Here is an 11974-nt window from a genome sequence, read left to right on the forward strand (position 1 = left end):
TTTAAAACATAAAAAATGAAAGATAATAAAATTAAAAAATATTTGTAAATTTATGACGCAAGTGTGTTTAATTTGTTTTCTAAAAAAAATTGACCCGGGGCATAGACGCGACCAAAAAAAAAGGTTGATACATAAACAAACTAAAACAAAATATAGGAAATGATGAAAAATACACAGTTAAAAAAATCATATAGAAGGCAGTTAATGAAAAAAAAAATCTAATCATTAATTATATAAAATGTTGAATATAAAACTGGAAAAAAAATTAGTTTTAAAAAATGGGGAAAAAACAAGAAAACTTATCCTAGTTGAGCCAGTCAAGAAAATGTGTTGCTGAAACTAGCTTTCAAGGAGCATATTATGGCATGGATTAAGATATTTCATCATAGATAATAACAAATAAATCAATGGAATTTGTTAGAGAATTCGTTTTTGTTCAAAGATTTACTACTAGTACTGTCCTTGTAACGGGAAGGCAAAGACAACTTATATGGGTTTTTGAGTTGTCAAATGATGGGTGAAGCTTGGAAGTAATTCTTTTTTTTTTTTTAATTTAACGTCGGTGTCTGGGCTAGTTTGCGCGCACCTCGACTAATCCCATGGCCCCTGAAGTTAACGACCATGTAAACCTCCAGTAGTCATCATATGAGCAACCACAGAGCTCTAACCTGAAATCCAGAGAGAATAAAGCTTGGAAGTAATTCTTATTTCTCCTTTTCAATGGTTTTTGCTAGCGGACCATGATTTAAGCTGCTCGTGCATGGCTTCTTCTAGCCTCTCCTTTTCTCTCTCACTCCTTTGATTGGTAATCTGTTGGTTCTGTCCTGCCCTCCACTCATTTAATCTAGTCAACAACAAGACTTGTATATTATAGCAGGGTGGTTTAACTCTGATGAAATTTTTTTTTTTGGTTTTTTATCATTTATTTTTTATTAAATTTAATTTTTTTTATTACTATTTGTTTTGTTTTTTTTAAAAAAAATTTTATTGATTTTTTTCTTTAATTTCATTCATCATCATTTAGATTCATTTAATTTTTATATCAAATTTGAACTTTGTTCTTTTGATTACTACTTGTTATGTTTTGGGTTCTTTTGTGTTGATTTTTTTTTAATTTCATCTCTCCGTATTTAGTTAATTGGACAATTTTCTTCATGATTGTTTGGGGTTTGTCTTTTACGGAGTTAGTCTCGGGCTTATTATTAGGGTCATGAATATTGAAAATTAGTCCGAGTTGATTTTAGTATTTTTTAGATTCCTTTTTAGAATTGATTTTTTTTTAATTTTATCTTTTAATATTTGATTGGTTGAGAATTAATCTTCGTATTTTTTTTTATTTTTTTTCTATGGAGTTATTTTGATCTTATATTTCGGATTGTGAATTAATTTTTTATGCTTTTAAGGGTAAAATAGTATTTATACCTAAAAAAAGAAATTTACGTACCATTTTTTCCCCAATTAAATATACAATGTCGAATATATCCCATATAAAAGATATTTTTATCCTCAATTGTATGCTTAGTCAATTTTTTCGGTAAGGGAAAAAATATTTTTATTCTTCTCTAATCAACGGTAATTTTTGTTTTGATGAACAATAAAATATTGATTTCTTTTGGTTAATATTTTTTTTTCAATTCCATGTATCTGGGCTAGTAGTAAAATATTGATTTCTAAACCTAAACAGTGATCTCAAACATACAATCCATTAAATCATAAACTCGGGTATAATAAATAAACTAAATTCCTAATCAATTTAATATTGATTAGTTAGAGTAAATCCAACAAAGAGCAACAATTAAAAAGATTAAAAAAAACTCGAATCATTTTCAAAATCAGTGGAAAATCCTAAAAAAAGCAAATAAATAAAAATAATTTTAAAAATTATCTCAAATAAAACAAATATTAATTAAAAAATGAAAAGTAAATTTAAAAGAAAAAAAATAAAGGAAGATGAAATAAAATAAATTCATAAAACATGGTTTCTTGTTGATCAAGTTTTGGACATAAAATAGAATCTTTAATTAAGATTTTAATCAACAGATCGGAAAATTCATAGTTCTTTCATTTGCGTACACAATTTTTTTTATTCCTCTGTGTCTTTCTCTTTACTTGAGGCTTTTGGCAAGCACAACTTCCATATGGTTGACTTTTCTATGCTCTTATTTTATGTTTGAGTTTCTGTAGAGTGTTAGGTATAGCTAGATTGTGTGCTGATCCAAGAAGAAAATGCAAAAACAAATTGGTTTTTGAATATTGTACACGTTAAATTAATTATTTTAAGAACTAGAAATCGATCAACAATTTGACCGTGGAATGTTAATGGACGAGAATACCCTTGGGACTAATATAAAATAATTATTTTTTTTATTAATTGGATCGTGGATATGCATGGAGATGGATGAGTCAACCCCAGCTTTCGACGTGACTTTCTCGCCATGGATTGCCTTCAGAGGATAACGTTAAGGATTAACACTTTTGAAGGTGTAATTAATTTTATCATCCAATCAATTAATTAACACTGTAACATTAAGGGTTTTTTTTTTTTTTTTGAAGATGGCATCATTTCTTTTTAAAGAAAATATAGATAATTTTTTTAAAAATAAATTAACTTAAAATAAAAAAAAAAGAAAAAGAAAAAAAGAAAAGCAATATCCGTGCATGCAACTGCAGTAAAACATAGAAAAATCCATAGAATTTCTTTTTTAGTTCAAATTAGAAACATCTACGAAGATGATGATTTTCCTCTTGGTCGAAATTAGAAACATCTATTAGAAACTTCTTTGAAGGGGAATCTTTCCTCTTCAAATTAGAAACTTCTTTGAAGGTAGGGGATAATGTATCCATTTATTTTGCACACAGATAGGCAACATGAAGGAAAAAACACAATCACTGACAGTTCAGCTGGGGTGTTAACTTGATGAGAATTATGTATTATTTTAAAATTTGTCTTTTAAATTAAAGTTATAAAAAGATTATTTCCTTTATAAAAAAAACCGCCGGAGGGGGTTGATGAACAACAATCAAATCACCAAAATTCCAAATCAATACATTTCAATGTTCTAAGTAGCAAGCATATGAACCAACCCCACCATAATATATTTGAAATTATGACGAAGACACGAGCCTCGGTAATAACTTCATGTGACATTTAGACTTGATTAAAGGGCAAATTTGTCATTGGAAAAGATTGGATTAAAGAAGGGATTATACTTGTCAATTGTACACACCATTCCATTCTAGAAGACCGGCTGCTAGCTACCTCGTCTTAGATCATAGCTTATGTGCCAAAGCCATAAGGTCAACCATGGATTAAAACCTTATTCTCTTGAGCCATAGCAAATATTCAAAGTTTAGTCCTTGCAGAACCCTCTAGACCTCTTAAGATTTCAGCCATAACTCCCTCTTAAATAGCGTCCCTCTCCTCCAATCCTAGCAGGTCACTCCTCGTTCTCCTCTTCCTTGCTTTCTGGCCAAAACCATCAACAACAAGACCACTTTTTTTATATTTCTTTTCCCTCAGGACAAAACATACCTAGAAGGAAAGAGTTGTGCTCGTGTCAATGGGTACTTTAGTGGGTCATGTGGCTCCGGGCTTTGCCTTCCTTGCTCTTGGTTTATGGCACCTCTTTAGCCATATCAAACTCCATGCTCAACAACCAAACTCCTACACATCCTCTCCATGGTTCCCTACTTCAAGATTAAGGTACTTGGAGCTCTTTCTCATAATGTTAGGCAGCTCTATTTCTGTATCCATGGAGCTCTTTATTGGTCCTAGAAATCACCAACCATTTGATACTGATGGAACCATACCATCAAACCACCTTCACAACTTTGAGCACTCCTCGATATCAATTACTTTCTTCGTTTATGCGGCCTTTGCTATTCTTCTTGATAGAATTGGGCCTAAAGCACAGTATGGTCTAACACAGTTTCTTGGCGCATTAGCCTTTGGTCAACAACTTTTCCTCTTCCACCTTCACTCAGCAGATCACATGGGAGTTGAAGGCCAGTACCACTTGCTTCTACAAATTGTCATAGTTGTTTCTCTAGCCACCGCTCTCATGGGGATCGGTCTCCCGAAAAGTTTCATGGTTAGCTTTGTTAGGTCAGCTAGTATTACGTTCCAAGGAGTTTGGTTCATAGTCATGGGCTATGCATTATGGACCCCTTCATTGATTCCTAAAGGTTGCTTCCTTAACTTAGAAGAAGGACATCAAGTGGTTAGATGCCATGGTGAAGAGGCTTTGCATCGTGCTAAATCACTCGTTAATATTCAATTTAGCTGGTTGTTGATTGCGATCATTATTTTTGTGATGTCCTTTTATTTGTTCTTGGTCAAGTTATATGGTGACGAGGCTGAGTACTCAACATTGACAAAGGAAAACTTGCTGTATGAAGAAGACTCGGATGATGTTGAATCACAAAAGGGTAGCAAAGTTGGTGAAAAGAAGAGCTTTATGGAAATTGGAAGAGGCTTTGTACCAATAGACATGGAAAGGTAAGGACAAGATAGGAGGGAAAGTTGATGGGGTAAATGTGATTAGGTATCTGTACAAATTGATAATTTAGGCTGGTGGTATCCCACTTTGTTCAATTTAAGCCCTCAATAGTGTTTGCTTAATGAAAAACAATGGCATGGGTAAAAAAGTGTGGTGTGTTGATGAGGGGAAATTGGTGTGAAATTATTTGCCCTGGATATGTTCATGGGTTTTATAGCTTATAGAACTTAGGGGTGGGTGATTTGTGGTTAATTGTTTATAGTGAAAAAAAAAAAAAGAGTGTGGAAAGAAAATAGATGTTATTTTATTTATTGTATCTTCAATCCAAAAGCATGTATGAAATCTTCATTTTATGTTATTTTATTTATTTGGTTCTGCAAATTAATCTTTATTTTTCTATCAATTCTTATTAATTTGATTAAATTTTGGATGGTCATTTTTTGATAACACAATATATACAACCCACCCGGGTCTCCAAAAATAAAAAGCATAAAAAATCTTAGTGCTTCTAATTGTTTTTAGGAATATTGCGTTCTCAAATTAAATGGTCTATAAGTTTATTTAATTGATTAATTAACTTAGCATTAGAGCAACGTACACGTTAGTATTTTTAACTTGCAGCACTTGAGTTGATCAGTGATTACATACAAAAACATTACGAGAAGTTTCATCTAACGCGGTACATCTGGGAAGATTAAGTTTTGAGAGAAAAAAATTTATTTCCTAATTCTTATGTTCTGAATTATTTTCGACTTGATTTTATATATCATAATTAATAATTAAATAAGGCTAACTTTCTCACATTAATCAAAACGTTTTGTATTGTAGCCATAGATATAGTTTATTGTATACTACTACAGTACAATTACTTCTTCGCTCTTGAGTGGAAAAAAAAGCCTCGAGGGTGGAGGTGTTTTTGTCTTTTAATTGATATATTGATCATTAAAAGATTGTTCAGGGTGTCCAGATTTTTTCTATTTTTATATAACGAAAATACTATTTTACCTTCGAAGTCAACAAAATTTAGAGTTGTTGACCAAGGGTTTTTTTGACTTTTTGTAAATTTTTAAACAGTAAAAATATTTCTTTACCCTAAGATTAATAAATTGTTGGACTGATGGACAAGGGTTTTTTTTTGTTTTTCCATTATTGATGTACAGTTAAATTATGTTTTTGTGCTTCCAAAAAAAAGATTTGTATTTTGTGGGTATTTTTGTACTTTTACATGGAGTTTTTTGGTAATTACCAGGGTTATGAAGATGTTTTGGTATTTTTCACGTTGGTTTTTTTATTTTTTAATCAAAAAAAGTCATCGAGGCATGTTAAGAATGAGTCAGCAAGTCACGCGTGTAACGTTACCCAGTAGTCAAACCTGACATTTTATCATCTTTTTTAATGTGTCAACGTGTTCTCTCTTCCACATAGTATGACATGTGACGATGTCTAGTGGTCGGATTGTCGTCTGCAGTTGTTTTTTTTTTTCCTCCTTTTCTCTTTTTTTGCAGGTAAAGTCCATGATTGTCCCTTTTTTTTTTCAATTTCAATCCTCATTCTTTTAATTTTTTTATTTCATTCATATTCCTTTTATAGAAGTTTTGTTTAGTTTTTTCAATTTAGTCCTTCAACTACAAGTTCTTATTCTTTTGATTTTCATTTTGGTTCTTAATCTTTTTATTTTTAATTTTTTCCCTTGGCCTTTCTGTTAAAGATTTTTTGGTTTTCAATTTAATCCTTCAATCAAAATTTTTGTTGTTTTATTTTTTTTTCAATTTGACCCTTATTCTCTTGATTTGTTTTTCCTTTTGTTAAAGCTATTTTTCAATTCAATTTAACCCTTCAATTGAAATTTTTTATTTTCCCTCTGATTAATTTTTTTAGATCCTTTTGTGTGATTGATTATTTTCCCTGGTTTTATCTTTCAACATTTGATCTGTTAGGGATTCGGCTTCATGCGATCTTATCGTCCTGCATTAGTTTTTTTTTTTTAAATATTAGTTTTGGGATTTTATTTAATTTTTTTCTTTGAATTTATCTTGGTCTCATAACTTAGACCACGGGTTTTGCATGCCTTTTTAGAATATATTTTTGTTTTAATTGTTTTGTTTGTGTTTGATTTTAATCTATATTTTTTCATACAAATGAACTTTATTTTTTAAAATAAAAAATATTCCTTTTTAAATAATATTTATGATGGGTTCGGCCTTGTGTAAATTTTTTTAGGGTGTGGGTCTATTTAGTCAATTTTATTTTTGTTTATATTTTAGATCACAGGTTTTTAGTGGTGTAGATTCATCTTTTATTGATTTATAAACAAATTCAGTTAACACAATCGGATATGTGTTTTATTTTATGTGATTGAATATTTTGATCTACATTCATTTCTTAATTTTTTTTTATTTCTCTTTTGGTTATTGTTAATGACTTTTTTTGTTTATGTATATATATTGATTTATTTAATTAGATGCTTGCATATATTTTTTAATTTATACTTTTATTTTTTATATATAAAAAATATATCAAAGTAACTGCATATTCAATATTTTTATAGAAAAAAAATTATAACTCCCAATATAACACAGATTAGATAGCTAGTATAGACCTAAATTTTGAACATGAATATTAAGTATCTCATTATCATTAAAAAAAAAAATGTACAAAGCAGTAGCTTTCGCTGACTTTCTTGAAATTTTAGAAGTAAAAACACATCTTTCCTCCTTAAAAAGGTGGCTGTTTCTATTGCCTTGCCGTGGACTCAAACATTTAATTAATTTACATGATGTGAAATATGTTTTGAATTCGTTTATAAACTAGATATTTAAAATAAAGCTTGTAAAGAAGTTTGACCATGTCAAATTTATAATTTAACAAAAAATAACAATCATTTAAATTGACTGTTCAATATGGTTTAAACTTGATTAAAAAATTTTATAGTCTTAGTTCTATAAAGAATCAGCTTACGAGATCTAAAAAATCTTCAAATTAGGTTTAGAAAATATTGTTTTTGTTATTTAAATTATTTTTTATTTAATTTTGAATTTTTTTGGTCATGTCAGTATCTATCTGATCAATATAAACCGTTGGAATTAGAGTTTTTAAGAAAATATCATAGCTTTCTTTATCTATTTTTCTACCATTTAAAATTGTAACCATAGAGTATAAGAATCCAAGTTTTAATTAATTTATAGTAGAAAAAATTAAATATTAATTACTAGTTAAGTCATTGCGATGGCACCAACTAGCTAGCACTTGATGATCATACGATCGAGAGTGCTCAGCTGATAATTAAGCTACCATCACCACATGATTAGGATAAGATATATCCGGAGATAGACTACATTTTCTCTTGCATGAAATACCTCTAGCATTATACAAAGGTGATATATATAGCTAGCCACATAGGAGTTCAATTGCTTGAAGAAATAAAGTATAAAAAAGTAAACTGATGGCTACATGAATGCTCTTCAAAAATCATTTTCAAGGTCATTTGTTTGTTTGTTGTACAATTATCATGAATTGAATATATATATATATATACAGAAAAATTTAATTTAAATGCATGTTGAACATATATAATGCTTCCCACAATAAAATAATTTATGCCTTTTTCTTTTATCTCAATTTTTTATAGTTGATTACTAGCTTGTTGCCCGAGCTTTCTTGTAAGGTCAAACTATTTTTTTTTTGGTACAAAATTTAATATTTAGGTATTGAAATAGAGTTAAATAATATCATAAAAAATTATTCATGGTAAATATGTGACAATGCTGATCGTGTATTGGGCTTTTTTAGAAATTTGAAGTGATTGGGTTTGGTGGTGTCAGGGCATGGTTATGACTAAAACCCATGATTTTTTTAATGATTAGTAGCTTGTGAATGAAACCCATTATTTTCTCGATGAATGGCGCAAATAGATACGTATAGCTGACCCTGACTAGTTTGGGATTGAGGCTTTGTTGTTGTCTGTAGCAGTTTGTTGAGGACTGATTGTAGAGACATGCAGGGTTATGATGGTGATTGATCATTGCATGATTGGTTCGTTGGGGAAATTCAGAACATTTGTATATTTTTTTAGAATCAAATGTATACAATTAAACACAAATACAGCTCTGGGATGTAAACTACCATATAGTTGGTCATTAGAACATTTCTCCATCTTCTATATAACTGGACTTCTTGAAGTTCTGTTGAATATGTGTATGCTTTTCTTATGCTTTAAGGTGATTTGGAAGAGATCATGGTTGAACTTGAAGAAAGTAGAAGAAAACTAGTCAATTTGAAAATGCAAAGGGATGCTGCAGTTGGGATGCATACTCCGGCTCCAAGTGCAGTAAATGGAAACTTGTCACCTGAAAAGACTACAGATAGGTCGAAGCGTTTTTGGGAATTGAGGGATTCCCTTGACGAGATGAAGGTACTAGTTAAACCACCTGGCCATCCATCTCTTATACACACTGCACACCGACACTAACTGATCAGATATCCTATTGAGCGTATATTGCAGATTCTGGCAGCTGACCGTCTTTCTGAGCTTGAAAATCAGACCTTATCAAAAGAATTGGAAGATCTTGAGGTCTGTTTGTATGATTTGATAGGATAGGTGGTGTGCTTGATTTGTCAAGCAGCTATTATTTTTTTGTGGACCTAACTAGTGATTTTGTTTTTGCACAGGATGAACTCAAGGATGACAAACATATACATTCATCTCATCTCTACAGTTTAGTAAAGGATCAGCTCCAGCATTGGAATGATGAAGTGGAAAGATACAAAACGCTGACAGATTCTTTGCAGGTTATTTACCTTGGTTTTCCTTTTCTTCCTTATTATTTTTAAGAATATGATAATAGCTCAAATCTTAATTTGCTTAATTTAGGATTTTTTTTTCCTGTTTCTTTTTACACATGCCTGATCTTGTTTGTCCTTCAAATCTGATGATGCCATTTTTTGAACTTTGTTGTTTGTAGAAATGTTCTTGAAATAAAAGAATCTGAATGTAGGGCTCATTCCCAAGCTGAAGTTCTGAAAAGTTCATTGGATGAACACAGTCTAGAGTTGAGAGTCAAAGCTGCTATTGGGGCTGAGGCTGCTTGCCATCAAAGGCTTTCTGCTACTGAAGCTGAAATAGCTGAATTAAGAGCTAAACTGGATGCTTCTGAACGGTTGGTTTTGCTATTTCATCATTAATATTTTGATTGACAGGAAGATCTATTTTTTTATTTAGTTATTGTCAAACTCATGTATACTTTACAAATATTTTCTCAGTTCCTATTCTTTTTTACAATGCTCTGCTAACTAATTACATGCAGAGATGTTTTTGAGCTTAAAGAAGCCATCAAAAGTAAAGATAAGGAGGCTGAGGTATATATTTCTGGAATCGAGGCATGTTGCTCATGTCTTGTCTGTTTGCCATGAAGCCATAAATTCTTGCAACTTGCAGCAATTCTTGTTCCTTAGTACTTGCTGCCACCATTTCCTCTTCAAATCTCCTTTCTCACATATCTCACCCTCATATTTAATTTCTTACTCATCTAGAGCATTGGCCAAGCATATGAAGATATGCAGACACAAAACCAACACTTATTGCAGCAAGTCGGTGAGAGGGATGACTACAATATCAAGGTTTGTCTTATAGTTATCTTCTGTATAAATAATTGTTAAAACATTATTTATTACTTTGTAAATTAGTCGGGGTGAAAATTGATGACCTTCTAGGCCAGTGGTAGAGAAGTTGTTGCCAGAAGCAACACTTCATGTGTTTTAATCCCCCGAGAGGGACTCAGCTTTTCTGTGTCCCATGCCAGAGGTGGCCCAGTTAGCCCCTCAACTTTGCCATGGTTTTCAGTTTTTGGTCCCTGTCGTGGCAATATAAGCGCCCCCCCCCCCCCCCCCCCCCTCAAATGCCTACCCTGTTAACTACTACTAACTGTGAATGCTAACTGCTAGCTTTGGCCAAAATATGAAGTAGTCGAAAAGTTGACCGGTGGTCCTTAATTTGACTGAGGTTTTAAAAGCTGGTATCTGAGAGTGAAGACAAAGCAAGCAAAGCTTTCTGCTGTCCGAGAAGCAAGCACTGGCAAAGCACCTTCAACAAGTTAATGCATCAGTGGAATCATTAAAATCGAGGATTGCTCACAGTGAAGAGCAGGTAACTTTTGTTTGAAAACATTCTGCAGGACTTGTCTTTTTGGTGATTTCTCTATCAACCAGCTGTTGAATCTTGCAGATGAAACATTATGTGATTGAGGCAGTTAGATCCACTAAAGAAGACAGACATGTTGCAATCAATCTTGAAAGTGCACTGTTGGAATTAATGGATGCTGAGAAGGAGTTGAAGTGGCTTAAATATGCTGTTTCTTCTTCTCAGGAGTAGTGTGACCAGATCCAGAAGAAGATAGATGAAATCCAAACAGAACTGGTCAGTGAAAGGTGAGGCCTTTTTCTTTGTGGCAGTTAGATATGAAACTTCTATGCATTGCAGAGTCAGGTTGTGTTTTATACGTTTGATAGAGGACAGGAGATGAATATATCCAGCATTCCACAAAGTTTTTGCTCTAGATTTCCATTTCTTTTATTTGAACAACTTCACCTTATGCTGAGTTGACAAAGCTCGCATTGCATATGCATTATAGTGTTGGTTAAGCTGAATTTTTATTTTTTTTGGTCTAGTTGATGCTGTATTGGGCCTTTTTGTAATTCTTGTGTCAAATTATGTTATAGTTTACAATTGAAGTTTAATGTTCGGTGAAGGTGTGGTAGGTTCTGTTAATTGTGTGAGGAGAATAAATGTGCATTAATCATTTTGGCTTTTTCTGTGCCTTCTTCCTTTTGTATCTTGTAGAAAAACAACTTTCTGCAAACCTAATATTTATCTGGTGAGGGACTTTCCGTAAGCCAGGAGTGAAAGGAAAATGCTCGAGGAAGAGCTCATGGAGTTGAACAATAGAGTTGCTGAGTTGACTTCTGAAACTGGCGAGGCTGCAATACAGCGACTCCAAGATGAGATAAAAGATTGCAAAAGTATGCTCAAGTGTAGTGTGTGTTCGGACCGGCCTAAGGAGGTGAGTGAACTTTCTGCTGGTTTGTATCCCCATGATTACCCGTCATTGTTCTTGCAGTTTAACTTTAAAAGGTCGATTATTTTAGACTCTTTGCTTTATATTTGGCAGGTTGTGATTGTTAAATGCTATCATCTATTCTGCAATCCATGAATCCAAAGGAATTTAGAGATTCGCCATCGGAGATGCCCTGGATGTGGAACTGCATTTGGTCAGAATGATGTTCGGTTTGTTAAGATATGAACAAGCCTCATATTTTGTAGTCAGACGTAGGTTTAACTTGTATTAGTTATCATAGAAGCCTGATATCCAGAGTTGATTCCCTGATGTGGGAACTCATGATCCCATGTAACAGGATTGAAGATGATTTTTTTCTTCCCATGTAATCATTTACCAATCATGTATCTGTAAATATAGAACACG

The 11974-nt window shown here is 32.2% G+C and overlaps 2 protein-coding genes across 2 annotated transcripts; both read left to right on the plus strand.

Moving 5' to 3' along the window:
- Nucleotides 1–3365: 3365 nt before the first annotated feature.
- Nucleotides 3366–4880, plus strand: LOC7463591 (uncharacterized). Its single transcript, XM_002304837.4, has one exon. It carries the CDS (start codon nt 3561–3563, stop codon nt 4500–4502), a length of 942 nt encoding a protein of 313 aa, XP_002304873.3. The 5' UTR covers nt 3366–3560; the 3' UTR covers nt 4503–4880.
- Nucleotides 4881–8493: 3613 nt separating this feature from the next.
- Nucleotides 8494–10922, plus strand: LOC112327018 (E3 ubiquitin-protein ligase BRE1-like 2). The gene is made up of 10 exons (XM_052451682.1): nt 8494–8509; nt 8717–8910; nt 9001–9069; nt 9168–9287; nt 9370–9383; nt 9461–9655; nt 9803–9854; nt 10029–10115; nt 10508–10641; nt 10720–10922. The coding sequence occupies exons 1-9, from the start codon at nt 8494–8496 to the stop codon at nt 10610–10612; spliced, it is 852 nt and encodes a 283-aa protein (XP_052307642.1). The 3' UTR covers nt 10613–10641; nt 10720–10922.
- The last annotated feature ends 1052 nt before the right edge of the window (nt 10923–11974 follow it).

The sequence above is a fragment of the Populus trichocarpa genome, chromosome 3 (genome assembly GCF_000002775.5).
Source record: "Populus trichocarpa isolate Nisqually-1 chromosome 3, P.trichocarpa_v4.1, whole genome shotgun sequence".
Classification (NCBI taxonomy): domain Eukaryota; kingdom Viridiplantae; phylum Streptophyta; class Magnoliopsida; order Malpighiales; family Salicaceae; genus Populus; species Populus trichocarpa.